General features: G+C 49.0%; 1 protein-coding gene across 1 annotated transcript in view; it reads right to left on the bottom strand.

Annotated features, from left to right (window-relative positions):
• The window catches only part of LOC147460121 (uncharacterized), a 204813-nt gene that overhangs the window by 74378 nt on the left and 103770 nt on the right, over positions 1-26665 (bottom strand). The window contains exon 15 of the mRNA XM_086511243.1: positions 17370-17429. Coding sequence (XP_086367369.1) covers positions 17370-17429 — 60 coding nt within the window. The remainder of the gene's footprint in view (positions 1-17369; positions 17430-26665) is intronic.

Raw genomic sequence — 26665 nt, 5'->3', positions numbered from 1 at the left:
AGAAGCTGCGTGTAGAGAAGATAGTAAGTTCTGAAGGAAAAGGATGTAGGCAACTATAGGAGATGATGAAGAAGTACAAACACCTGCCACGAGAGATAATCTGCTAGAAGGAGAAACAGAAGAATGCCCTAGCATGAACAAAGCCTAAAAGTCACAAGGTCACTGTAAATGGGCCAAAACGTAAAAAAGCTACCAAAATGCCCTCGAATTTAGATCAAGATTTCAGTTTGCGAAATTTTTACGGTATTCTTCAACGCAAGCTCAAAATTTGAGTGACGCAATGGTGAACTAATCATGCCTTGTATCTTGTTAACACTAGAGAGTGGAGTGGAGTGGAGGGGAGGGGAGGGTAGGAGATAAGGTGGTGAGGACTAGGAAGGAGGGGAGGGGGTGGATATGGGCAATGGGAGGGAGGGCGTGCGTAGGAGTGAGGAGAGAGGAAGGGGGTGGGTAGGGGCGAGTGAGAGTGAGGGGGAGGATAGGGGCGAGGTGGGGTGGGTAGGGGCGATGTGGGTTGGGTAGGGACGAGTAGGTGGAGGGTAGGGGGGAGGTGGGTTGGGATAGGGGCGAGTAGTGAGGGGGACGGTAGGGGCGAGTGAGTGTGAAAGGGGGGGGGGGGGGGGGGGGGGGGGGGGGGGGGGGGGGGGTGAGGGGGGGGGGGGGGGGGGGGGGGGGGTGAGTGTGAGGGGGAGGGTAGGGGCGAGTAGGGGGTAGATGGGGGGAGGTGGGAGGGAGGGGGCGAGTAGGGGGTAGATAGGGGGGAGGTGGGAGGGAGGGGGCGAGTAGGGGGGAGTGAGTGAGGTGGATAGGGGCGACCCGGTGTGGAGAGAGGCTGGGTAGGAAACAACAAACAAGAGCAAGAGTCACAATGACAACATATCAGATACCATGACCTGAGTTGTCATAATGGCAGCACCGACAGCGATGACAAACTTCCTCCTACTACGGTCGTTTGTGAGCTTACCAAGTGTAAAGGCTTTTAGTAAAGGGCCAATTGAGTAATCAACCTCTGTGACTTATAGACTAGTTGTTGGCTCAAGTGGCTCATTGGGCTCAGTTACGGTAGGAACACAGGAAAAGGGTGTGACCTCAGGCAAAGGTTGAGTAGATAGTTCATAACAAGGCATAGGCTTGGTAGCTTCCAACCACTCTGACAGATCTTCGTCTGACCCTTGAGGTGTAGTAGGCTGTTCTTGTTCAGGGTTGGTTTCCGTTGACAAAGAACTTTGCTGCACTACAGGATCCATGGCTCCTGCTAGGCGAAAGGGTTGCATTGGGGAGCTAGGAGTATGTATCCACACTGCGTCGTTTCCCCAATCATGAAGCGCTTTAGTCTGGCGCATCCATAGTCTATCGATGAGCAAAGGAAATCCGCCCTCAACCTGGGGAAGACGAACCACAATAAAATCCAAGTTAAAGGTGAAGTCTTGTACCTACAGAGGCACCTTGTCCACTATGCCCATGGGGTAGACTGTCCTCTGGTCGGCCAATGTAATTAAAAAGGGAGCAAGGCGGGTAGGCTGTAGACCTGAAGCTAATATATTGAACTCGAGCATCAGGTTGATGCCAGATCCACCATCCGCTATCATTCTTGACAACTGCCGCCCCAAGATGGACACGGTGAGACGAGGGCTTCTATAATCAGTGAAAGGGGCAGCGGGATGGGATATCATATAGGACTCTGATGGTTGCACTCGGAGGTGCCCACCACTAGGACCTGCTCCGAGGTAAAGTGACTGAATAACTGCAAGGGTGTTGCTTCGAAAACTCGCATCTAGCCGCAGCATGTCATAGAGGGACACTTGTTGGAAGGTGTTCATCAAGAATGTCTCTTTTGTAAGCTTATCTTTTTCTACCAGTGGTTTCTCTGGTACCTTGATTTGTTGTAGATCAGCAACTGCTTCCAAGAAAGCGTCATCGCTATCAGAGAGAAAAGATCTGGATCCTTGCTTGGCACTGTGGGATGGCTTGTCAACAATTGAAGGCGGGGTATCCACTGGTGTGAGAATGTGTGGGGGAGTTGAACTTGCTAGAACTCTAAGACCGAGAGCGGCCTTGTTGGCCCGTGTAAGGAGGCCTGCAGGCTCCTTTACCAACTGCAGCTTGTCTTGAGGGGTAGAAGGAGGCGGCTGAGTAATGGTAACTGCTATCAAATTGATCTTGGGAAAGGTAAACTCATTTTGGCTTTGACTGGGCTCGAAGCAGTGGATGCACGAAGTTTGGGACAATCCTTACTGTAGTGATCCTTCGCTTCAAGGCAATGACGGCAGGGAGGGGACCCTTCTGGCAGGGGGCATTTGCTTTGGTAATGACCATATTCCCCGCATCTGTAGCACAAAATAGGCCAATTCATTGGGTGAGGTGGTCCTTGCTCCTAATGCATGGTGTTGGAGGTGGAGGCTTGTGAACTCCTCCATGAGCCTATCTCCAAACTGTGGTGGTTGTGACCTGGCCATGGTGTCCACTAGACCACCATCCGTATCACTTGCCACGTGTCATTGCCCAGGCGAGAGTCCGTCCAAGGTGAACCCAACCCAACTGCAACTAACTGCTTGTCTTGAGCCAGTGACACTGTAGCCCTGCTACACACCGAGACCAAAAAAGTTACAAGTGGTGAATCTAGTACAATCTCTGAGTACAACTAAAAAAGTGGTTGTGGTTGGGGGGGGAGGGGGGGGGAAGAAACGAGAGCTTATACAATGGTACAATGGGTGATATAAAGGTGGTACAAAGCTATAGTAGAGGTAGGCGAATCAAGGGAGGGGGGGTTGTGTGTGTCAGAGGACATCTCTCATCGGTCAAGGGAGAGAGTCCATGCAAGGAACACGGAGTGGCGGAGTTCCGGAGTGCACTAGCCCCAGAACAGTGGCACCCCTTTCGATATTTCTTTTATATTGCTTCAACAAGTTGCAAGTGTCGGGTGCTCTTCTGTTACGTGTAAACTTGAATGCTACAACGAGACCCCCCTCTATATATATTTAAAGGCCCTTGGCCTTGAAAAGCATAGTCATGAAAAGCTCTACTACCCCTAAAGATGTGTGGCCCAAAACAGGTTCCGTGTTTTGTGGCAGTCCGTACATGCCACTTAAGCATTGGCTTGTGTTTTGTGGAGCTGTCCTTACAGCCTAGACACGTTAGCACTCTTGTGTTTCAGGGATTTTTCCACGTTTGCATAGCTTTATGTCTGGTCCCCTTGGCCAGATGTTCACACTTTGGGTTAAGTGGCTCTAACCCCTGAGGGTGCCACATCACCACTTGGTGACACGCCATGTAAGTTTCTAACAAATCTAGATAAACGTCTTGCTTTGTCTTGGATAAGGCATCTCTATTTTTTAACAGTTCCTTAGGAACTGTCATGTGGAAGCTTTTTTGGTCTTCACGTTTTAATGGGGTGGCGGGGTTTGCAGCCTACATGACATTTAGGAACAACAGACCAAATCTATATGGCAAAATAAATACAACTACCAAAGCGTCTCATGCTAGACACTTTGAGGGAGGCCATTTCACCATCCTTATATGTACCTCATTGGAGAGCCTCCGGAATTCATCGGCTGAGTTTAGACATCTACAATGCACAACTCTTTGTTCATCAGTCCTAGATAGATAGGATGCATGGATGCTGGTCTCTCAGTAAAATGAATTTGCTCACCATCATGTGGACACTGCTTATACACAGGGGCATTGTTGAGCCCAACTTGGGAACCCAAGTAATGCAGTGGTATCCTAGGGGGAATCCATCTGAAATTAGACCTAGATGATCAATCTAGGGTGGACCACTATAACAGGCTTGGACACTCCAAGCAAGAAATCAATAGCAACACACGTGGGAAAATTGGAGCAATAGAACTTGAAATAGATAGAGAGAGAAGAGGAGAGTTGACACGAAGCGGGGGAATTCTGCTTCTAGATGCCCTGGCCACAAAGTCTGGCACCCCTTTTTGGTACTTCTTTCTTTATTACTTCACAAGGGTACAATAGCAAGGAGGGCTCTTTCTCTGCTTTCGCAACTGTAACAATAGAGTGAACCGCCCAAGGCTGTATTTAAAGGCCCTTGGCCCCAAAACCATACAACATGAAAAGCTGGCTTCCCAAAAGCTCTTAGGCCGAAATTGGGGCCCAAAAGCTGCTCTGTGAAACGTGGCTCTGAAGGTTTTGGGCCTCTATCTAGGGTCACGAGTTATGAGGATCAAAGATGTCTTGGGCTATATCTACTTGAGTTACACAGGCATAGAGAAACTTTAGTGAGGAGAGCTGAAGAGAGACATCCCCAGAGACAGATCGCAGATCTCTTTACACTAGATATTGTACACCCAGAAGAACATACAGAGGAACAGCCAACGGTGGAGAGGTCTACCCGCACTACTGGCATTCTCATAGACCGAGCATTGGAGCTAGGGAGATCTAGACGACCCCGATGGAGAAGAGGAGCCACACAGTTTCGAAGGAGGCTACGGCAAAGGATTCAATCCATAGTCTTTCGTCGTCCAAAGTGCAGATGAAGATGGATCTCTACTCCCCTCCCATATTGTCTTCACATTGTACTGCTTAGTTTAGAATCCCGCAGTATTTATATTTTGTTATCCTAGTTTAATTTACTTTGTTAATCTGACGTTGTATCAAATACACCGCATTGTAACCTTCTGGTCTCATAGGTCACTTTGGCCTTTTGAAGACGTTAATATAACATTTCATTTCATTTCATTTCTCTCTCTCTCTCTCTCTCTCTCTCTCTCTCTCTCTCTCTCTCTCTCTCTCTCTCTCTCTCTCTCTGCTGCTGAGCTGCGCGCCACCTGCCTGCTGCATCGCCATCGACTACCACCCTGCAGCGCGTGCTCTCTCTCAGCTAGACTGCCCCCCCCCCCCCCCGGGGCCTTACTCGTGGCTGAACTGCGCCCCCCCCCCCCCCCCCCCCGAAGCCCGCAGGTGCATTACAGTGCAGATAGTGCGTAGTCACACCTGCAAATTTTTTCAGACCTGCAGAAATACAGAATTTACATTTTCAGATTTCTCACAAGTTGCAGACCTGCAGGGAAATTTCAGAATTTCAGAATTACATAATTTTCAGCATTGACAGAAAATTGCAAAAAATCAAAAAATGTATGATTGATATGGGGAAGACACATGTATGCATCATGCGGGACAGGGATGTATGTGTGATGTGGACATAGTGGGTTGACTTGGCAAAAATGCAGATTATATTTTTGATGGAGATCATGACTGCTTCGCCGGTATGTAAGCCCCATCCGAAGGCAACCTTCGTGTTTACAAACAAGCAGATTACACAAATGGAGAGGGAGATGAAAGACTAGAAAGCAGATATGGAGGGATGGTGGAAAAAGAAGGCCAACCTTCTTCAAATGTTTCTCAACGAAGGCGCGGAGTGGAAGAACGAGAAAGAGGACCTGCACGCAGAGCTACAAGCACTTAAGGCGGACTCCAAAGCACTTAAAGAAGAGGTCTCAGCTCTCAAGCGAGAACTTGCCGATAGAGCAAGCAGTGGACTAGCCGAGGGGGAATTCCAGCCTTCCGTAGTAGAGGAAATCAAGGTCATCAAAGAGCAGGTACGGATGATCAAAGAGGAGAAGAAACAAAAGATAGTAAAGACGTCTTCGTGGATGGATGTGATCACGAAGACACAAAAGAAGGCGGATGAGGCCGGAAGTGGATAGAAGTCGCTAAGAAAGGCAAAGGGAAAGAAACCACATCTGTCCCCACTCCTACAATCATCAACATGACTCTAGAAGAAGAGCATCCAAGGAAAACTAGAGCTTTGCATATAAGCGTAACCGGTCTAAAAGACCGAGATGATGTGGAAGGGGAAGTTGAAGAACTTCTCCGCATGATGGGTAGTGAGGCTACTCATACAAAGGCATGGAGGGTGGGGAAGAAGACACAAGGCAATGGAGAGACTTCAAAAGGAAGAGCTCTAATCATCCGTTTCCCATCCATAGAGGCAAAGAAGGACTTCTTGAGGAAGCGTCCTACACTAAAGAAAACGGGCATATTCCTTGGAGATGACCTCACTCTCACACAGCTTGCGCATATGAGAGAGGTAATGCCAGAGATTCAAGCGGCAAGGGAGAAGGGAAAGACGGCCTTCTACAGAGATGGACGGGTTGTGATTGTAGAGCGGCGCTCCACATGACGGTGCGAGACCCGTGGGACCACCCTCAAAGTTCCCACGTGGAATTGTAATGGATCTATGCGACTTGATGTGGGCGCCTTTGAGGATAGTTTCAAGGGAAGAGACATCGTCTTCTACTCTGAGACAGATCACGCCCATGGGCAGTCTATGCCTCACATTAGTGGATATAGATGGGAGATTGCCTACAGACAGGAGACACGATCAGAGCGCAGATGGGCGGGGATTAGGAGGAGTAGCAGTGTTATTCAGGGAGGAGTTGCAGCCATTGATACATATAGCCCGCAGAGATGAGCAAGCTACGTACATGTGGGTGAGACTGAGAGCACAGACTGACAGATATCTTTACATTGCTATTTGCTACTTTCCCCCCAGCACGTCAGTGTATGCACCACCCAGACGACAGTCCCCTTTCTCTATTTTGGATGATGACATATGGGAGTTCTCTAGAGATGGTGACATCATCATTCTAGGGGATTTCAATGCTAGGACTGCCCATCATCAGACAGTATTTTATGATACTTCAGAGGAGATGCTGAGAGAGTTGGATGCTGCAGAGACACGCCTATCGAGACTATCACAAGATGGAGAACACACTGAGTATGGACGACACTTGATAGACATGGCGACTGCACATGGATTGGCCATCTTGAATGGCCTACAGACATTTCCCGCCTCAGGGGGTTTTACATGCTTTTCACACATACATGGAGCCTGCACAGTGGATTATGTCATGGCACAGCCGAGCCTCATCTCTAGTATCCAGGATCTCATGGTTGGACCCAAATCTCTTGGTGTGGCAGTGGATCATGCTCTTGTGTCAATGACCATCTCTTTTCAGTTTAGTGTAGCACACAGGCTACGGACAGCAGCACCTACTCGCTACACCTTCACGCGAGAGACAGACTCTGTATACATAGATGTGATCTACAGGCGCCTATGCACAAAGGAGCGAGGGCGACCTCTGGAGGAGCTTACTACTATATTGACACAGACACTACATGATGCAGCAGCAGAGGCATACCCACATACCCTGCCTGAGCAGAGACGCCGTTCGATGAGCATGCCCCAGAACAGCTAGACTTTAGTAGGAGGTGCTTTTGGGGGACATCACTCACAGACGGTCACAGAGTGACTTCCGACCCCTAGTGCGACGGAAGAAGAGGGCATTTTTGGCTCGGCTAGAGCAGGATCTATATCAGTTTTTCTTGAGTCACGACTCACGTGAGGCATGGCAGCTCTTTCAGGAGCACTCCCCCCCCCCCCCCCCCCCCGCCATCAATTCTACAGAGAACTGGGGCAGTACGCATCATCTCTGTACACAGTTCCTGAGCAGCCCCCCCTTCCCAACCCTCCCGATCCAAGCCCACACACATGTGCTTTTATCACCGCGGAGATGGTGAGGAAGGCCATTGACAGGATGAGGACTGGGAGAGCATACGATCATGACGGTTTAGTGGTTGAGCATTTCACGCATGCCAGAGATCTACTAGCAGAGCTTCTAGTAGTGATGTTTAACCGTGCCATGTGTGAGGGCTTGCCTGATACTTGGAGCCTATCTACTATTGTACCTATCTTCAAGTCGGGAGACCCTATGGAGCCTGGGAATTATCGCACTATCATGATTGGACACACATTGGCACGGTTGTACGCATCTATTCTTGAGCAGCAGCTGAGTAGATGGGCAGAGAGGGAGGGGATACGTGCAGCCTGCCAAGCAAGGTTCAGGAGGGGTTTTTCTACTCTTGACCATATCTTGACACTCAGAGCCACCATTGAGGAGGGTAGATCGCGTGGGAGACGGATCTATTGTAGCTTTGTGGATTTCCGCAAAGCATTTGACACAGTGCCTAGAGCTAGATTGATGCGCAGATTACAACAGATGGGAGTACCTACAGACCTCATTTGGGGGGTCATGGCATTATATAGGTCAGTAGTGGGGCAAGTACGCACCTCAGAGGGTCTATCCACACCGATTCACTCCACTATTGGGGTGAAGCAAGGCTGCCCACTCTCTCCTACTCTATTTGGTATGTATGTGGATGAGGTTTCTGACTACATTGAGAGAGATGGTGATAGAGGTGCACAGCTGGCAGGGACATGGATTCCATTATTGTTATATGCTGATGATATTGTGTTGATCTCCGACTCTCCGGAGCGGATGCAACGTCACTTGGATGCTTTGAATAGGTTTGCTCAGGAAAGTGGTTTGTCCGTCAACCTTGGTAAACCCAAGGTCATGGTATTTAATACCACCCCACAGTGGATCAAGAGGTCAGCGCCAGCATTCACATACGGCCAGGAGACTGTGGAGTATACAGATGCATACACTTACCTCGGAGTGGTTTTTAGTGGCCAGAATTTTCATTGAGGAGCGCAACAGAGACTAGACTGACCAGAGCCCATGCAGCATTGGGTAGATTGGATAGGATGTGTTCACATGTTCAGTTTCAAGAGCCTGGGACAAAGCTCTGGCTCTCTGACACTCTGGTGGCTTCTGCATTGCTTTATGGAGCTGAGATCTGGGGACCTTCATTAGATCATCACGGGAGAACAGGCTGCAGTGATGGATGGGGGGACATGGAGAAGCCTCTGGTCTCTATGATCTCGCGGCTCATTAGAGCCAAGGCCTCAGTACCACGTGCTATTGTTCGAGCATAGCTAGCTGCCCCCCCACTAGTGGTTGAGGCGCTCACCAGATCGGTCTCTTTCATACACCGCATGTGGGAACTTCCCAGAGACAGATATGCCCGCCTTGCACTTGAGTCCTCTCGACAGTTAGCCATGCAGGGAGATACAGCATGCTGGTATAGGGAGATGACATCATGGTTTCAGGCGCATGGGTTCAGAATAGACAAATTGCCTCCCTTCCAGTACTCACTGGATGCATCCTCTCTGACTCCGAGATCACCAGGCTCCTCCGCCAGGACTTGACTCAGTTGGACACCAGGAGGACATGGATACAACCACCACAAGAGCTGGGCACGAAGATGGCTTTCTACAGAGAGCATCTCCTCCAGCGTACGGTTGATGGTTTTGTGACGAGGCCCAGATACATGGACACCCACTTGTCTCATGGGATACGATGTGCTATCGACCAGATATGTACATCTTCACACCAGCTACGGATCGAGACTCGGAGATACAGCGGAGTACCAGCAGAGGCCAGGACATGCCCCCTGTGTGACATCGAGCCTGAGACAGAGTTGCACTACACATGCCACTGCCCCGTCTACTACGAGATACGAGGCCGCTTCCATTGCTTCTTCAGAGAGGGCTTTGGACCATTCTCCAGAGTCATGCAGTACTAGGATCAGAGATGCTTGGGTTTGTTTTTGCTCGAGCTAGCAGACACACAGAGCCTGATGAGAGGAGAGGCTAGCCAGTCCCAGAGACAGATCAAAGATTTCTTTAGAGCTGCCACTGGACACCCGGAGGAGTTACTAACACAGCAGAGCTCGTTGTCTCACACCAGAGGCACACTGATCGATCGAGCGATTGAGCTGGGAAGATCCAGACGCCCACGACTGCAGAGGACTACACAACATCGGCGGAGGCTGCATCAGAGGATTCGGATCACTTCGGCTCGACATGCACGACGCCCGGTCAGACTACTGACAATGGAGGAGATTGATGACATCCGCCAGCGACCGATGCTAGATCTCTTGTGATCTAGCTATCCCAGCTAGTTGTTGTTCACACCTAGTAGTTTAGGATTCCATAGTATTTTATTATGACATTTGTCATTGTTGTCATCTTGTTACTGTGACTCTGACTTTGTATCAGATCCACCACATTGTAACTTTCTGGTCTCATAGGTCACTTTGGCCTTTTGAAGACGTTAATATAACATTTCATTTCATTTTCATTCTCTCTCTCTCTCTCTCTCTCTCTCTCTCTCTCTCTCTCTCTCTCTCTCTCTCTCTCTCTCTCTCTCTCTCTCAGCCTGCTGCACACCCCTAGGGTAGCCTGCTGCACCCCCCTCACGTAGCTTGCACCCCCCCTCACACTGCGCATACACTCCCCCCCCCTGCCTGCTGCTGTGACATCACGCACAAATTTCCCCCACCCACCCCCCGCCCACATGCTGCTGTGACAGCGCGCACAAATTCCCCCCGCCCACCTACTGCTCTGACAGCGCGCACAAATTCCCCCACCCCCAGCCCACCTACTGTTGTGACAGCGCGCCCGTAGATACATACATTTCCCCTCAGCCCGCAGGTACATACACCCGGCAAAATTCAAAATCCAGGAGGAATTCCCACAGGAATTTTCAGTCTCGGCTTTTCTGGATTTTCCGAATTTTCGCACTCAAAATCCTGTATTTTCAGACTGCAGGGATTTATTTGCAAGGAATTTGGAAACTGCAGAACTCACAGATATTGCAAGTTGACACGTACAGAAAGCAAATATATGCCATGTAGGCTGAATGTGGAAACACATGTATGCATAATGCGGTGCGTATAGGTTGCTCTCTCCTCTCTTAGAAAGTGAAACAAACAAGGCAAGACAGATGGCGGTGCACTACATGGTCACAAGCAAGAGGATGACAGCCATTGAAAAGGAGTTGAAAGAATGCAAAGCCCACATGGATGAGTGGAAGAAAGAGAAGAATTTAATTCTTGAATGGAAAAAGAGGGAGGAACAGGCGAGGGAACTAGAACGCAGGAGTTCCGGGATGAAATTCAAGCTTTAAAAAGTAGCATCTCAGCCCTTCGGAAGGAACTCGACGAAACCAAAGAGGGAAGACGCCTTGAAGATGGAGAAATTCAGCCATCAATGATTGACGAGCTGAATAGTATACGAGCACAAGTCAAAGAAATAAAGGAGGAAGGAGAAATGAAGACCTCGTGGGTGGAGGTTCTCTCCAAAACGCAAAAGAAAATGGATGAGGCTGAAAAATGGATTGAAGTTGTCAAGAAGGGAAAGGGCAAGGAAATTCCGACTACACCCGACATCATCAACAAAACACTAGAAGAGGAACAACGAAGAAGGGTACGCGCTCTACACGTGAGAGTGACCGGCCTAAAAGATTCAGATAAGGTGGACCAAGAGGTGAAGAGCCTCATGTCCATGATGGGGGTGGAGAAACCCTCGCACACACAAGCTTGGAGAGTGGGCAAGAAGAGTGAAGGTAATGGGGAGAGTTCAAAAGAAGGGGCTCTCATTTTGCGCTTTCCGTCCATGGAAGAAAAGAAAGACTTTTTAAAGAAGAGGCCAACCCTCAAGAAAACAGGTATCTTCTTAGGAGATGATCTTATGCTCTCACAGCTTGCACATATGAGAGAGGTCATGCCAGAGATTAGAGCAGCAAGGGAGAAGGGAAAGTTAGCTTCCTACAGAAATGGACGAGTAGTGATTACAGAGCACCACTCTACATGACGGTACGAGACCTCTGGGACCACTCTCAGGAGGGTGGTTTGGAACTGTAATGGTTCATAAAGACTTGATGTGGGGGCCTTTGAGGACAGCTTCAGAGACAGAGACATGTTTTCTACTCAGAGACTCATCAGGCTCCAGGACAGTTGATGCCGCATATATCAAGATACAAATGGGAGACAGCTTGCAGGACATGCACCAGAACTGCGCATGGGACTAGAGGATCAAGAGGTGTAGTAGTTCTTTTCAGAGAGGAGCTTCAACCACTACTGCACATAGTTCGGAGAGATGATCAGGTCAGATACTTGTGGGTGAGGCTGAGGGCAGAGACTGGATGTTTCTTGTACATCGCCATATGCTATTTTCCTCCCAGCACTTCAGTATATGCTTCACCCATAGGACAGTCTCCTTACTCTGTACTTGATGATGATATCTGGGAGTTCTCCAGAGATGGAGACATCATACTCCTGGGGGATTTCAATGCCCGTACAGGCAGCTCACAGACAGTCTTCTATGACACATCAGAGGAGATGCTTAGAGAGCTAGAGCCAGAGGAGATGGGACTTGAGAGATGCTCAAACGACATAGAGCATACAGAGTATGGGAGATACCTGAGAGAGATGACGACTACTCACAGTTTAGCCATACTGAATGGCTTAACGACTTTCCCATTGTCTACAGGTTTTACTTGTTTTCCACACAGACATGGGACCAGCACTGTAGACTATGTTCTGACACATCGGAGCATTAACTCTCACATTCAGGATTTCACAGTGGGGCCCACGCCTGTTGCGATAGCAGTAGATCATGCACTTTTAACATTATCAGTCTCCTTTGAGTACAATATATCTCATGCCTCACAGGGTGATAGACAGCCACGCTATACTTTTACACGAGAGACTGACTCAGTCTATGTAGAGGAGATACATAGGCTTTTATGCACATCAGAGCCAGTATACACAGTGGAGGAGATTACATCTATGCTGACAGTGACATTACATGGGGCAGCGACATAGGCATACCCACACACTCAGCCTGGGCAGAGCCGTCGTTCTGGGCACATGCCTCAGAACAGCTGGTATGATGAGGAGTGTCGACAGAGGAGAGCTCAGATACAGCGGGAGCTTACATTGGGAGTGATCACCTATAGGCAGTCTCGCATTGCTACACGACGACTGGTGCGACGGAAGAAGCGAGCTTTCTTGGTCCAGATGGAGCAAGATTTATATCAGCTCTTCCTTAGTAGAGATTCAGGAGAGGCTTGGCGTCTATTCCATGAGAAGTCTCCCCCACCAGTGATTACTTCTACAGAGATATGGGGGCAATATGCAGCATCTTTATACACTGTACCTGGACAACCACCACTACCATACCCACCACAGCCATGTCCGGCTACGAGCACCTTCTTTACCACTGAGATGGTAAAGGAGGCCAGTGACAGGATGAAGACCAGACGGGCACAGGATCATGAGGGTTTGGTAGCAGAGCACATTATCATGCCGGGGATTTGTTGGCAGAGATGCTTGCACGGCTATTCAACCGTGTCATATGTGAGGGCTTCCCTGAGTCTTGGAGATTATCTACTATTGTACCTATCTTCAAGAGAGGAGACCCCACAGTGCCGGGGAATTACCATACTATCATGGTAGGACACACATTGCCATGGTTATATGCATCCATCCTTGAGCATAGGCTGAGCAGTTGGGCAGAGATTATGGGCATACGGGCACCTAGGCAGGCTGGTTTCAGAAGGGGTTTCTCCACACTAGATCATGTCTTTACACTCAGAGCTATCATTGAGGAGGGCCGAGCACATGGTAGACGGATATACTGCAGCTTTGTGGATTTCCGCAAAGCTTTTGACACAGTACCGAGGGCCAGATTGATGCACCGACTTATGGAATTGGGGGTACCCACAGAGCTGATGTGGGGGATTATGGCATTGTACAGTTCAGCGATGGGTCATGTACGCACATCAAAGGGGATATCTGATATATTTCACTTCACTATCGGAGTGAAACAGGGAAGCCCACTGTCCTCTACTTTATTTGGTATGTATGTTGATGGGGTCTCTGATTATATTAACAAAGGACGAGATAGAGGTGCTCAGCTTGCAGGGACATGGATCCCTCTTTTATTGTATGCTGACGATATCGTGTTGATATCAGACTCGCCGGAGGGTATGCAGAGACATTTGGACGCATTGCATAGTTTTGCAGAGGATAGTGGATTGTCTGTCAACCTTGGTAAAACCAAGGTCATGGTATTTAATACCACGCCACAGTGGGTTAGGAGATCAGCACCTACTTTCACATATGGGCAGGACAGTATGGAGTACACTGATACATACACATATCTTGGGGTGGTCTTTAGTGGACCGAGGTTCACACTGAAAGTGGCAGCAGACACTAGATTGACTCGTGCCTATGCAGCCCTAGGTGGTTTAGAGAGGATTTGTTTGCACGTTTAGTTCCAGGAACCTCGAACAAAGCTCTGGCTTTTCGATACTTTGGTCGCTTCAGTTATGCACTACGGGGTTCAGGTTTGGGGACCGTCTATTGACAGTGTTGGATGGAGTAATATGGAGAGACCCTTGATATCTATGATTTCTAGGCTGATTAGAGCCAAGGCCTCAGTCCCACATGACATCATACGAGCGGAGCTAGCTCCCCCACCTATGGAGATTGAGGCACTCACCAAATCAGTATCATTTGTACACAGCTTATGGGACACCACCAAGGACAGGTATGCCAAGCTTGCTCTTGAGTCATCCAGACAGCTGGCATTACAGGGAGATACATTATGTTGGTATGCACAGATGAGCTCATGGTTTCAGAGCCATGGTTTCAGCATGGATAGGCTGCCCCCTTCCCAGTATTCTCTTGATGCACCATCCTTGGCTCTTACACGGATGGAGACTACTAGACTCATTCAGCAGGATCTTATCCATCTTGATAGCAAGAGGACATGGATAGAGCCATCACGGGAGTTGGGTACGAAGAGGGTTTTCTATAGAGAGCATCTTCTTCAACTCACGACAGACGGATTTGTCACACGGCCCAATTACATGGACACACATCTATCTCATGGGTTACAATGTGCCATAGGCCAGATTCGCACATCTTCACACCAGCTTGGGATTGAGACAGGTAGATTCAGAGGCATACCGGCAGACAGTAGGATATGTCAGTTATGCCATGCAGAGCTAGAGACAGAGTTTCACTACATATGTCGCTGCACAGTCTACTATGAGATACAGGGACGCTTTCATTGTCTATTCACAGATAGTTTTGACTCTTTAGATAGAGTCATGAGATATCAGGATCAAAGATGTCTCGGATTATTCCTACTTGAGATTCAGAGACATAGAGATGCTCTATTGAATGGGCAAAGACAGAGACAGTCCCAGAGACGCATCTCAGATTTCTTCAGTCTGAGTACCACAAAGGCAGACGGGACACCACCACCACAGAGCTCGGTTCCCACCCATACACACACCAACGGTACTCTCATTGATCGAGCTATAGAGTTAGGGAGATCGAGACGACCGCGACTGAGGAGGGGAGCCACGCAGCACCGGCGGAGACTGCGGCAAAGGATCCACAGGATTCTAGCACGACACCCAGAGTGTCGATCAGGATAGGCTTCATGCTACTGCTATATTGTATCATGCTAACACTTATCCCCACTTTGTACCCTTATGGCATGATACCATTGCTCAGCCTACCAGCCACCCATAGGAGTCGGTAGCACTCCTATCAGTTCTTTGTTTGTAGTTTTCTTTGTTTGTACCCAGACTTGGTACTAGACTCATCATTGTAATCAGTTGGTCTCATAGGTCATTTTGGCCTTTTGTAGACGTTAATATATCATTTCATTTCAGTTCATTTCTCTCTCTCTCTCACTCAATTTCCAGTCTGTTCTTTCAATTGGCACGTGGTGGCTTCCTGTTACATGGCGAATGAAATGAGTCCCATCCCATATATTGCAGATTGAGTTGTTTAGCCACCGGAATGATAATAGAGGACCTTTTTTTACTAACGTTGGCAGGGGAGGTGAAAATACATCAGCATTAGGCATGCAGATAGACTATCTATTATGAGATCTGGATGGTGCCACTGCTTGCTTAGGAGGCGATTTGAATTGTTCAGAGTGGTTATCGAGTAACTAAACCAGAGATGCCTTGGATATCTGATGGGAAATAGAGTGATACATGGAAATAGTCATACAATCATTACGACGGAACTGGAGGATAGTTGACATGTCAGCCCCAGCATGATCGTCAACAATGCATGGGATGACGTAGACATTGATCACCCAAAACTGACCAAGGTTGGATTCACGTTGGAGATGCCATGAGTTCCTTCTGAGGAAGATACCCTCCTCATACTCAACGCTAGATCAAGGAGATTGTAGAATCACAAGAACACCGTGAGACATTTGCTCCGTTTACGTCGTCTCACCTCAAAACGTTTCGCACCGCTAGCCAAGCGCATTGTGGGACGCCTCACCGAAATGCCCCTAAACAATTGTGGATCTATATTTTATACTTATTATGTACATTAAGTTGGGCATCTTAATGAAAGTCAGATTTATAGGACAAGGTTCACTTGGTGAGAGCGAGGAAAAGAGATTAAGATCTTGCAAGTCAAAATCTACCATACATAGAATAATCTGGGCTCTAATTTAACCTCTTCAGACTCAAAACTTACCAAAGATAAAATAATCTGGGTTCTAACATAAAGCTGCAGCATTTCATCTTAGGGAAAATCAAGTCAAAGCATTGACATTCAGGTTGCTTCACAATTTCAGGTTAAGCAAATGACATTGATGTTTTTGGCAATTGTAGAAATCTAGATAAGCTTTCTTTTTTTTGGGTTAAGGCATATTACAATACAAAGTTCAATAAAGTTGGAGGTCCTTGTTTCTCCTTACATCATGACCCCGATTTACATTCACATATATGCTATTAATGTTCAAAAAGTTGAAACATAAATCAGGTGGAAATACCAATATACCCAAACCCCTTCAAATTTATATGAGTTGTCCGTATTTCAAGTGCTAGTTCAACCACATAACACTACATATACATAAGGAGATGAACGTTTATGATAATACAACCTTTGATAAACTATGGGTTCAAGGCTCTTTAGGCCACACAATGGCATTGGGAACACCACAGCTAAACACCCAGTGTTTCACTTGGGGACAAAATGTTTCATTGCATTGAATAATTACAATTATTAACAGCTTTTAAAACAGGTTCATCTAGCGGTGCCTGATTTAGAACTTTTCCCTAGAATCTTAAAAAGGGAATGGCCTAAGGATCTTTGATTAGGGCTCGTCAGCAGACAGACGTAAACTCCACCTATATGGCACTAATATGCCTGAGTATTCCTGTATGGACACATCAATTGTACAAAGTGTGCATCACTATCTGCCTCCTGTCCGTAAGGCATAGCCTAGAGTCTTGGGGATGCCTCCTGCTCATCCTGCCTAAAGACTGGATTGATTGCAATGACACCCTAAGCTGAGGGATCGCCACCCTCATGTTGTGTAGCAAATACATATTTATATTTCTTGGCCTCTAAATCAAGCCATCCTCCGTAGTCAATAAAATTATGATCCCTGCAGTAAGCGATTTCATTGGTAACAGACTAGCTTACTGTAAGCCATGTCCTCCATGAGTTAAGCAGCTTGAGCTCCTGTCTCACAACTCTGTTCCTGTCAGTGTGATAAAAGTATGTGGATCTGTCCCTAGGAGAGTAATAGCCTAACCATATCAAAATAAAAAATGCTAACACAAAAATGAAACACAAGAGCACAGTTGAAATGGTTGAGCAGTTACCCTTATTCCACTAATGTTGTAGATATGTTGAGCCAGTCTCATCTTGTTTTGATAACGAGCCTACAATTCCATAAACTCTCTCTCTCTCTCTCTCTCTCTCTCTCTCTCTCTCTCTCTCTCTCTCTCTCTCTCTCTCTCTCTCTCTCTCTCTCTCTCTGCGTGCTGCCTCCCCTGCGCGCTGCCCCCTCCTGCGCGCTGCCCCACCCCTGTGCGCTGCTCCCTGCACGCCAAGACGGCCAGCACGCTACCTCCAGCCCATCCACTGAACACACACACCCCATCCCCATCCCCTGCCCGCTGCCCCCTGCTCTCTGACCGTCTTGCTTATCGCCGTACCCGCAGCCATCTCTCTCTCTCTCACACACACACACACACGGATACATACCCACACACACACTACACACATACACACATACACACACGTTGAGTGCTCTCTTCCCCTTCCCCCCTCTTCTTCACAATATGAAGAGAGGGTAGCTACGAAGACAACCATGTCTTCCCCCATCATCAAGACGCCGACACCGACAACGAAGACAACCTTCATGCTCACGAACAAGAGGCTTGCACAACTGGAGAAGGACATGAAAGAATGGCGGATGGAGAGAGAGATGGAAGGAGGAGAAAGCCACCTTCATCAAGCTATGGAACGAAGAGAAGGAGGACATGAGAGCGGAAATCCAAAATCTCAAAGAGGAGAAGGAGAGAAGGGAACGGGAGAACGAGAAGGAGAGGGAGAGATGGAGGAAAGAGCAAGAAGAGATGAAGGCACAAATCGATCTCCTTCATGCTTCCATCACATCCCTCACCCCCGAGGAAGGAGAGATTAAAGAGGAGGCTAAGGAAGCCCTCAAGGAGGAGATCACCAAAGCCCTCACCGCAAGCATTGAGGACAAATTAGAGGCCACCAAAGAAGGATGGGTCGAAGTGGTCAAAAAGAACATCAAGAAGGTAGCAAGAGAGGAAGCCCAAAAAGATGAGGTACTCATCGTACACACAACCATCGAAGAGGAGAAGATGCGACAAGCTCGCCGTCTCAATGTGCGAGTGACCGGCATCAAAGAAGAAGAAGGGTCTACACCCGAGAGCGATGGGAAAGCTTTATGCAAGAAAGTGGGATACAAGGAAGAAGAGATCCCTTTCTCCAAAGTTTGGAGAGCCGGCAAAGATCCAAAGAAGAGAGCTCTCATCCTCCAATTCGCCTCCGAGGAGTCTCGAACTTCCTTCCTCCGAAAGAGGGTCATCTTGAGAGGGATAGAAGGCCCCCCGATTTATCTTGATGATGACCTCACAAAGATGCAACAAGATCACCGTCGCGCGTGCATGCCTCGAGTCCACCAAGCCCGCAAAGAACGAAAGAAGGCAGTATATCGAGATGGTAGGGTTATCATTGACGGCAAGACCATCGCATAGGGACTCGTGGCCTGTGGGACACACGAGGAGATTCATGTCACGGTTTGGAATTGCAATGGAGACCTATGGACACACCCAGAGAGACTCGAGGAGGTGATGAGAGGTCGAGACATCATTCTACTTACAGAGACACACGAGAGCCCGGAGAGAGGGTTACCACGGATACATGGATTCCAGTGGGAGTCTCTACATCGAGGATGTATGCGCCAGCACACCACTCGCGGCTCAGGAGGAGTGGCCATACTCTTTAGACAGGGGCTTCACAGCAGACTACAGATTGTTGCCCGGGACCCACAGGCCCGCTACATGTGGATTCGCCTCGAGCTCTCACGAGACAGGATCGTCTACATTGCCCTTTGCTACTTTGCTCCCACAGGCTCCAGATTCGCCCCTATTGAGCAGGAGTCACCGTACGCATGCCTCACGGAGGAGATTATGGAGTACTCCACACTGGGTGAAGTCTTCCTTATGGGAGACTTCAATGCTCGTACGCGCAGTGAGCAGTGTGAGGCATATGACCATGGGGACCCAGAGGCACTACACACTCTAGATGAGGAGGCTACTATGAGAGATACAGCAGACAGAGCTCCAGTCACAGCCTACGGACGACATCTACTTCGACTTGGCTCCCAGCACCGTCTCGTTATTTATAACGGGATGGTCCAGTGGCCCACCTCAGGGGGCCTGACTTGTATGCCACATGGAGTTGCAGAAGGAGGGGGGAGTACAGTCCACTATATTCTGGGACCCAGGGAGGCTACACACCTTATCACATCCTTCACCATTCCACCCATACCCATCGGAGCCGACCACACATACCTCTCTTTCTCCATCACCGGAGATACCATCCCACACAGCTCCACAGCACACACTCCACACACCACCATCCATTTCACACATGAGCTAGCCTCTCTTTACTCGGCCAAGGTCGAACATGGCCTATGCCTCCTCCACCCATCCACACCACTCTCAGTTCTCACATCACATATCTCTTCCGTTCTCCACACTTCAGCTATTAGCTCTTTTCCACACACCACTCACACAGGACGCACTCCCCCCCCCCGGGACTATGCCTCAGAACCGCTGGTATGATGATGAGTGCAGAGAGCTATACCGACGCCTCCGTGCACGGCGAGCCTTAGGAGAGATCACAGAGAGAGAGGCTAGACGGCATATGAAGACGCTGACACGCCAAAAGCAGCGAGCATTCGAAGAGGCACAGGAGCTTGAGCTATACCGCCTATTCATGAGCGTGGATAGCGCGACGGCATGGCGCACCCTACGCGAGCCACGTCCGACTACAGCTATTGAGGATCCACAGATATGGCATGATTATGCAGAGCGACTTTATGAGGTGCCAGGGCAGCCTCCTATCCCACAGCCACACGAGCCACGCCCCAGGTGCTCCTCCTTCTTTACAGGAGAGATGGTAGAGAGGGCCATACGCCGCATGCAGCACAGACGATCAGCTGACCATACTGGATTACAGAGTGAGCACATCATTTATGCGGCCTCCACTATAGCCCCGTTGATTGCACATGTCTTCAACCGGGCTATAGGGGAGGGCTTCCCAGAGGAGTGGACACAGCACACCATAGTGCCTATCCACAAATCTGGCGACACCCTGGACCCAGGGAACTACAGGACTATCATGATTGGCCACACGATGGCCAAGCTATATGGAGCAGTACTTGAGGCACAGCTCAGCTCCTACGCAGAGATCGAGGGTTTACGAGCTCCAGGCCAGGCAGGTTTCAGACGAGCTTTCTCCACCACTGACCACATCTTCGTCCTGCGCTGCCTCATTGATGGGGCAAAGGCGCGGAAGAAGAGGCTTTACTGCTGCTTTGTGGACTTCCGCAAGGCCTTTGACACAGTCCCACGCGAGAGACTCTTCCAGCGCCTTCACAGCATTGGGGTACCAACAGAGATGATTTGGGCCATATATGCTCTCTATGAGAGGGTGACGGGTCGGGTTCGTTGCCCAGGCGGTTTTTCACAGACCATTGCTAGCACCATTGGTGTTAAGCAAGGATGCCCACTCTCCCCGACACTCTTTGGGCTCTACATCGACGAGATCTCCGACTACATACTGCGAGCAGGGGGAGAGGGGAGCGACTTGGCAGGTACTCCGGTCCACATCATGTTATATGCTGATGATATTGTGTTGATTTCAAAGTCACCCGAGGGCTTGCAACGCCATCTTGAGGCCTTGGACGAATTCAGCACACACAGGGGGTTGACTGTGAACCTTGGCAAAACCAAGGTTATGATCTTTCACACATCCAGTGCAGTGAGGAGCGCCGCCACCTTCACAGCAGCAGGAGGACAGGTTGACGTAGTCACCTCCTATGTCTACCTTGGCATCACATTCACCAGCCTACCAGGACCCGTCACTATGAGGCAGGCTGCTGTTAATAGGCTCACCCGAGGATATGCAGCTCTGGCCATGCTAGAGGGGAGATGCCACCAGGCACACTTTCAGGAGCCCCGCACGAAGGGGTGGCTTTTCGACACCTTAGTCACCCCGGCCTTGATGTACTTGGCGGCAGTATGGGCACCAGGATTGACAGCTGACCAGTGGACACAGCTTGAGAGACCACAGGTATGTATGATCTCACGCTTGCTCCGCAGCAAGAAGACAGTGCCACATGACATTATTAGAGCCGAGCTCGCCACACCACCTATGGTTGTAGAGGCACTACTCTAGATAGTTTGCTTCATCCAGAGGATGAGAGAGCTACCTCCTGACAGACTTACCCGTACAGCATTTGAGGTAGCTATACAGCTATCAGAGAATGGGCATGAGAGAGCATGGTACTCACAGGTCAGAGCATGGTTTGAGGGACACGGTCTTGACATGGAGAGCCTTCCACCATTCCAGTACGGACCCCACTCACCATATGTTCACCTCTCTCGCAGTGAGAGGAACTTGGTATTGAGACAGGATCTGTGGCAGCTATACACTAGGAGAGTCTGGGAGGCACCTGGCTTGCGGACGAGGATGTCAGATTACAGAGACCAGTTTCTCACCATATTGTCTGGGGGGTTCATACAGAGACCACGCTACATGGACACATATATGCCACATAGCTCACGGGTGGCGATTGGTCAGCTGAGAGTGGCTTCACACAGGTTAGAGATTGAGATCGGGAGACATACTGGTGTTCCCAAGGAGGAGCGAATCTGCAGAGCCTGCACAGAGGAGGTGGAGAGTGAGGAGCACTTTGTATGTAGATGCAGAGCATACACTGAGATCAGAGGCAGGTATGAGGCCTTATTCAGAGGATAGCCCACTCTCCGAGAGATCATGGAATCTTGAGATCAGAGACAGCTCGGACGTTTCTTACTACAGATACAGAGCCATCGGGACACACTACTACAGCCACACACAGCTACACAGACAGAGGGGAGACAGTCGCAGCTCACAGACTTCTTTCAGAGGATTTCCGCCCCTCCCTCACCAGACACTCAAGAGGGGAGTGACACTCCCACAGGCGGAGGTGAACCGAGCTAGACGACGACCACGAGTCACAGGCTACAGGGGCGCGAGCTCCCACCACCGACAGATCGAGGAGATCCGAGCCCGGGAGCGCCGTGCCACTGAGGAGCGAGTGGCTCAGATGAGGGCCGACCCGACAGCTTTCATCCGGGTAGCCTTGGCACCGGACCCGCCCATGTACCACATCTTACATCCCCCCATTAGTACAGGATGGAGCTAGATAGCTTGATGCATTCTCATGATTGTACTACCTTGGGCATATAGACATGCATATACCCCTAGAGATAGAGCTCCATCTCTCCTCAGATACTCCACTACCTACATCCAGTTCAGTTTTGTATCAGTTTTGTTTCATTTGTCTTTCCGATAGACGGATGACATACACACCATGTACATTCGATTTGTCTCATAGGCCGATTTCGGCCTGACATAGACGTTAAAAATCTTTCTTTCTTTCTTTCTTTCTCTCTCTCTCTCTCTCTCTCTCTCTCTCTCTCTCTCTCTCTCTCTCTCTCTCTCTCTCTCTCTCTCTCTCTCTCTCTCTCTCTCTCTCTCTCTCTCTCTCTCTCTCTCTCTCTCAAAAGGATGGAGCTCGATAGCTTGATGCATTCTCATGATTGTACTACCTTGAGCATATAGACATGCATATACCCCTAGAGATAGAGCTCCATCCCTCCTCAGATACTCCACTACCTACATCCAGTTCAGTTTTGTATCAGTTTTGTTTCATTTGTCTTTCCGATAGACGGATGACATACACACCATGTACATTTGATTTGTCTCATAGGCCGATTTCGGCCTGACATAGACGTTAAAAATCTTTCTTTCTTTCTTTCTATCTTTCTTTCTTTCTTTCTTTCTCTCTCTCTCTCTCTCTCTCTCTCTCTCTCTCTCTCTCTCTCTCTCTCTCTCTCTCTCTCTCTCTCTCTCTCTCTCTCTCTCTCTCTCTCAAAAGCTGGCGTGAGGGCGAGGGCGAGGGCAAGCAGCTGGCCTGAGGGCGAGCAAGTGGACGAGTTGCACCTGCTGGACGAGGGCGAGCAGCTAGACGAGGGCGAGCAGCATGGGGCGAGCAGCTGGACCAGGGCGAGCAACCTGACGAGGGCGAGCATTATGTGGCGAGCAGGCTGACGAGGACGAGAAGGCCTGAGGGGAGGAGACTGAGGCGAAGGACCCTCTCGCGCTGCCAACTTGCTGGACGGAGGACGAGGGAAGCGCTCTCTCTCTGTTGGACGAGGAACGAGGGCGAGCTGCTGGTCGAAGGCGGGGCGAGCTGCTGGACCTGGTCAAGGGCGAGCAGGTGGACTTGGTCGAGCTGTTGGTCCTGTGTCAAGAGGGCGAGCAGCTTGCCAAGGGCGAGGAAGAGGGCCCTAACCTCTGAAGGAAGAGGGCCCTAACCTCTGAAGGACGAGGGCGAGCTGTGCCAAGGGCGAGAGCTAGCTGCCTACCAAGGGAGAGGGCTAGAAGAGCCAAGGGCGACCAGACGAGACCAGTGCCAGGGCGAGGAAGAGAGCAGTCAAGTCAGCCAGGACGAGGGCGAGGACTTGGTGACGAGGGCAAGGCCAACCAGGGCGGAGGCCAGACCTCAGCTGGTGAGGGCCTTGACTCAGTGCTCGCTTTGTTCTTCTCTCTCGGATGGACCAACCAGTCGAGGATGGTGATGCAAGTGGCTTCACCACACCACAAAAAATGAAAGCGACTTTCAAGCGGAGGAACAGAGATAGCATACTCTCGCCAAGCTCATTGCGGGCAGGGAAAACCGTCAAAATCCAAGATGATTTAATGATGGAGAGGGTTCAAGTGATGATTAAATCTGAGCTCAGCTTTATGAGAGATGACATCAGGAAAGAGATGTACGCAAACGTAGAGAGTTATAAGAATTCTATGTATGCAGATATGAGGAAAGAATTCGATAAGGCGATGCTTGGTAAGCATGATGAGATGTATCTATCTGTGAAAGGGGAGATGCACGCTCTAATGCGGGCAGAAGTGAATGTAATGGAATGTATTATGCAGAAAAAGTTGGATGAGGCAATTGCAAGCTTTGAATCTTGGAAAACCAATGTGGAAAAGTGCATGAAGGAGAAAGATGCAGTGATTGAAGAGCTTAAAGAGGAACTTGCAGCATGCACAATTATGCCCAAAACGGAAGGGGGAAATCAGCCCTCGATGTTAAAGGAGCTCGAAGATATTAAGGAGCAGGTGAAAACTCTGCGCGAAGGGGAAGAACTAAACTCGAAAGAGACTTCCTCATGGGCGAAGCGCCTTTCTAAAACACAGGATAAAGTTGACGAAGCAGAAAAATGGATTGAAGGTGCAAAGAAAGGAAAGGCCCGGATGCCAGAAGCCGCATAGACTTCTACCATCATCAATATGACCATTGAGGAGGAACAGAAGAGGAGGACTAGATTCCTCCATGTGTGTATTACTAGTATCAAAGACACCGAAAATGTAGAAGACGAAGTGAAGGAACTCTTGCAGCACATGGGCATCCCGGAACCTATGCACACAGGTGCTTGGAGAGTAGGAAAGAAGGGAGTGGATGAGAAGGGAAACGTCAAAGAGAAAGCACTTATTTTGCATTTCCCGACTTTGGAAACAAGGAAGGAATTTCTGAAGAAGAGACCAGCACTTAAGAAAACTGGAATATTTATGGGGGATGACCTTACTTTAGCACAAATAGCACATATGCAAGAGTTGATGCCAGAGATCAAGGCAGCAAGGGAGAAGGGAAAAATTGCCTTTTACAGAGGAGGGAAAGTAGTGGTTTTGGAAAAACGCACAGCATGACGGTGGGAGACATATGGGACCACACTCCGGATGGCGGCATGGAATTGTAATGGATCATATAGGCTGGATGTGGGTGCCTTTGAAGATAGCTTCAGAAATAGAGACATTGTCTTTTACTCAGAGACACATCAAAAATCTGGACAGTTATTGCCAAGTGTGACTGGCTATTTATGGGAGACAGCTTGTCGGCCAGACGCTAGATCCCAGCATGGAAGTCGAGGTTCAAGAGGGGTAGCAGTCTTATTCAAGGAAGAGTTGCAGCCGCTATTACAGATTGTCCGGAGAGATGACCAGGCGAGATACATGTGGGTGAGACTGAGAGCTGAGACAGGCAGATTCTTATACATTGCTATATGTTACTTTCCCGCTAGCACATCAGTCTATACCTCACCTAGAGGGCAATCCCCTTTCTCTATACTTGATGCTGACATATGGGAGTTCTCTAGAGATGGAGATATCATTCTCTTGGGAGACTTTAATGCCAGGACGGCCAACTCCCAAACGGTATTTTATGATACCTCGGAGGAGATGCTTAGAGAGATGGATATATCGGAGATGGGACTTGACAGCCACTCACAGGATAAAGAGCACACACAGTATGGGAGATATCTCATGGAGATGACAACTACGCATGGTCTGGCCATACTTAATGGTCTAGAGATTTTTCCTTCGTCTGGGGGATTCACATGCTTTCCACACAGACATGGGGCCAGTACAGTGGACTATGTCATGACTTCACCGAGCTTCATCTCTCATATTCAAGATCTCAGTGTGGGCCCTAGGCCTGTTGGAGTAGCAGTGGACCATGCTCTCCTGACTTTTTCAGTCTCTTTCCAGTATAGTGTCTCTCAGACACCACGGAGGATTGCACACACACGGTATACTTTTACACCAGAGACGGATTCAATCTATGTGGAAGAGATTTACAGACGGATGGGGGCAGCCAAGCCTGTATATACAGTGGAGGAGATCACCACTTTATTGACGGAGATCTTGCATGGGGCAGCAGTACAGGCATACCCACACACTCAACCAGATCAGAGAAGACATTCTGGGAACATGCCTCAGAATAGTTGGTATGATGAGGAGTGCAGAGAGATGAGAGTTCAGATTCAGAGCGAGCTTATACTTGGAGTCATTACATATAGACAGTCTCGGATTGCCCTTCGGCGTTTAATAAGACGGAAGAAGCGGGCCTTTTTAGCCCAGATGGAACGTGATTTGTATCAGCTCTTTTTGAGCCGAGATTCAGGTGAGGCCTGGCGTCTCTTTCATGAGCAATAACCTCCTCCAGTGATTACCTCTCCTGAGATTTGGGGTCAATATGCAGCATCATTATATACAGTACCTGGGCAACCACCATTACCAGACCCTCTAGAGCCATGTCCAGCCACTAGTACCTCTTTACCACTGAGATGGTGAAGAACGCCATTGACAGGATGAGGACTAGGAGAGCATATGATCATGATGGTTTGCTGGCAGAGCACTTGATACATGCTAGAGATTTACTGTCAGAGGTTCTTGCGCGGTTGTTTAATCGTGTCATGTGTGAGGGACTACCCGAGTCCTGGAGATTATCTACTATTGTACCTCTTTT

The sequence above is a fragment of the Adiantum capillus-veneris genome, chromosome 4 (genome assembly GCF_014529385.1).
Source record: "Adiantum capillus-veneris isolate H3 chromosome 4, ASM1452938v2, whole genome shotgun sequence".
NCBI lineage: Eukaryota > Viridiplantae > Streptophyta > Polypodiopsida > Polypodiales > Pteridaceae > Adiantum > Adiantum capillus-veneris.
Note: the sequence above shows the minus strand (reverse complement) of the source record. Positions and strands in the feature narration are given on the sequence as shown.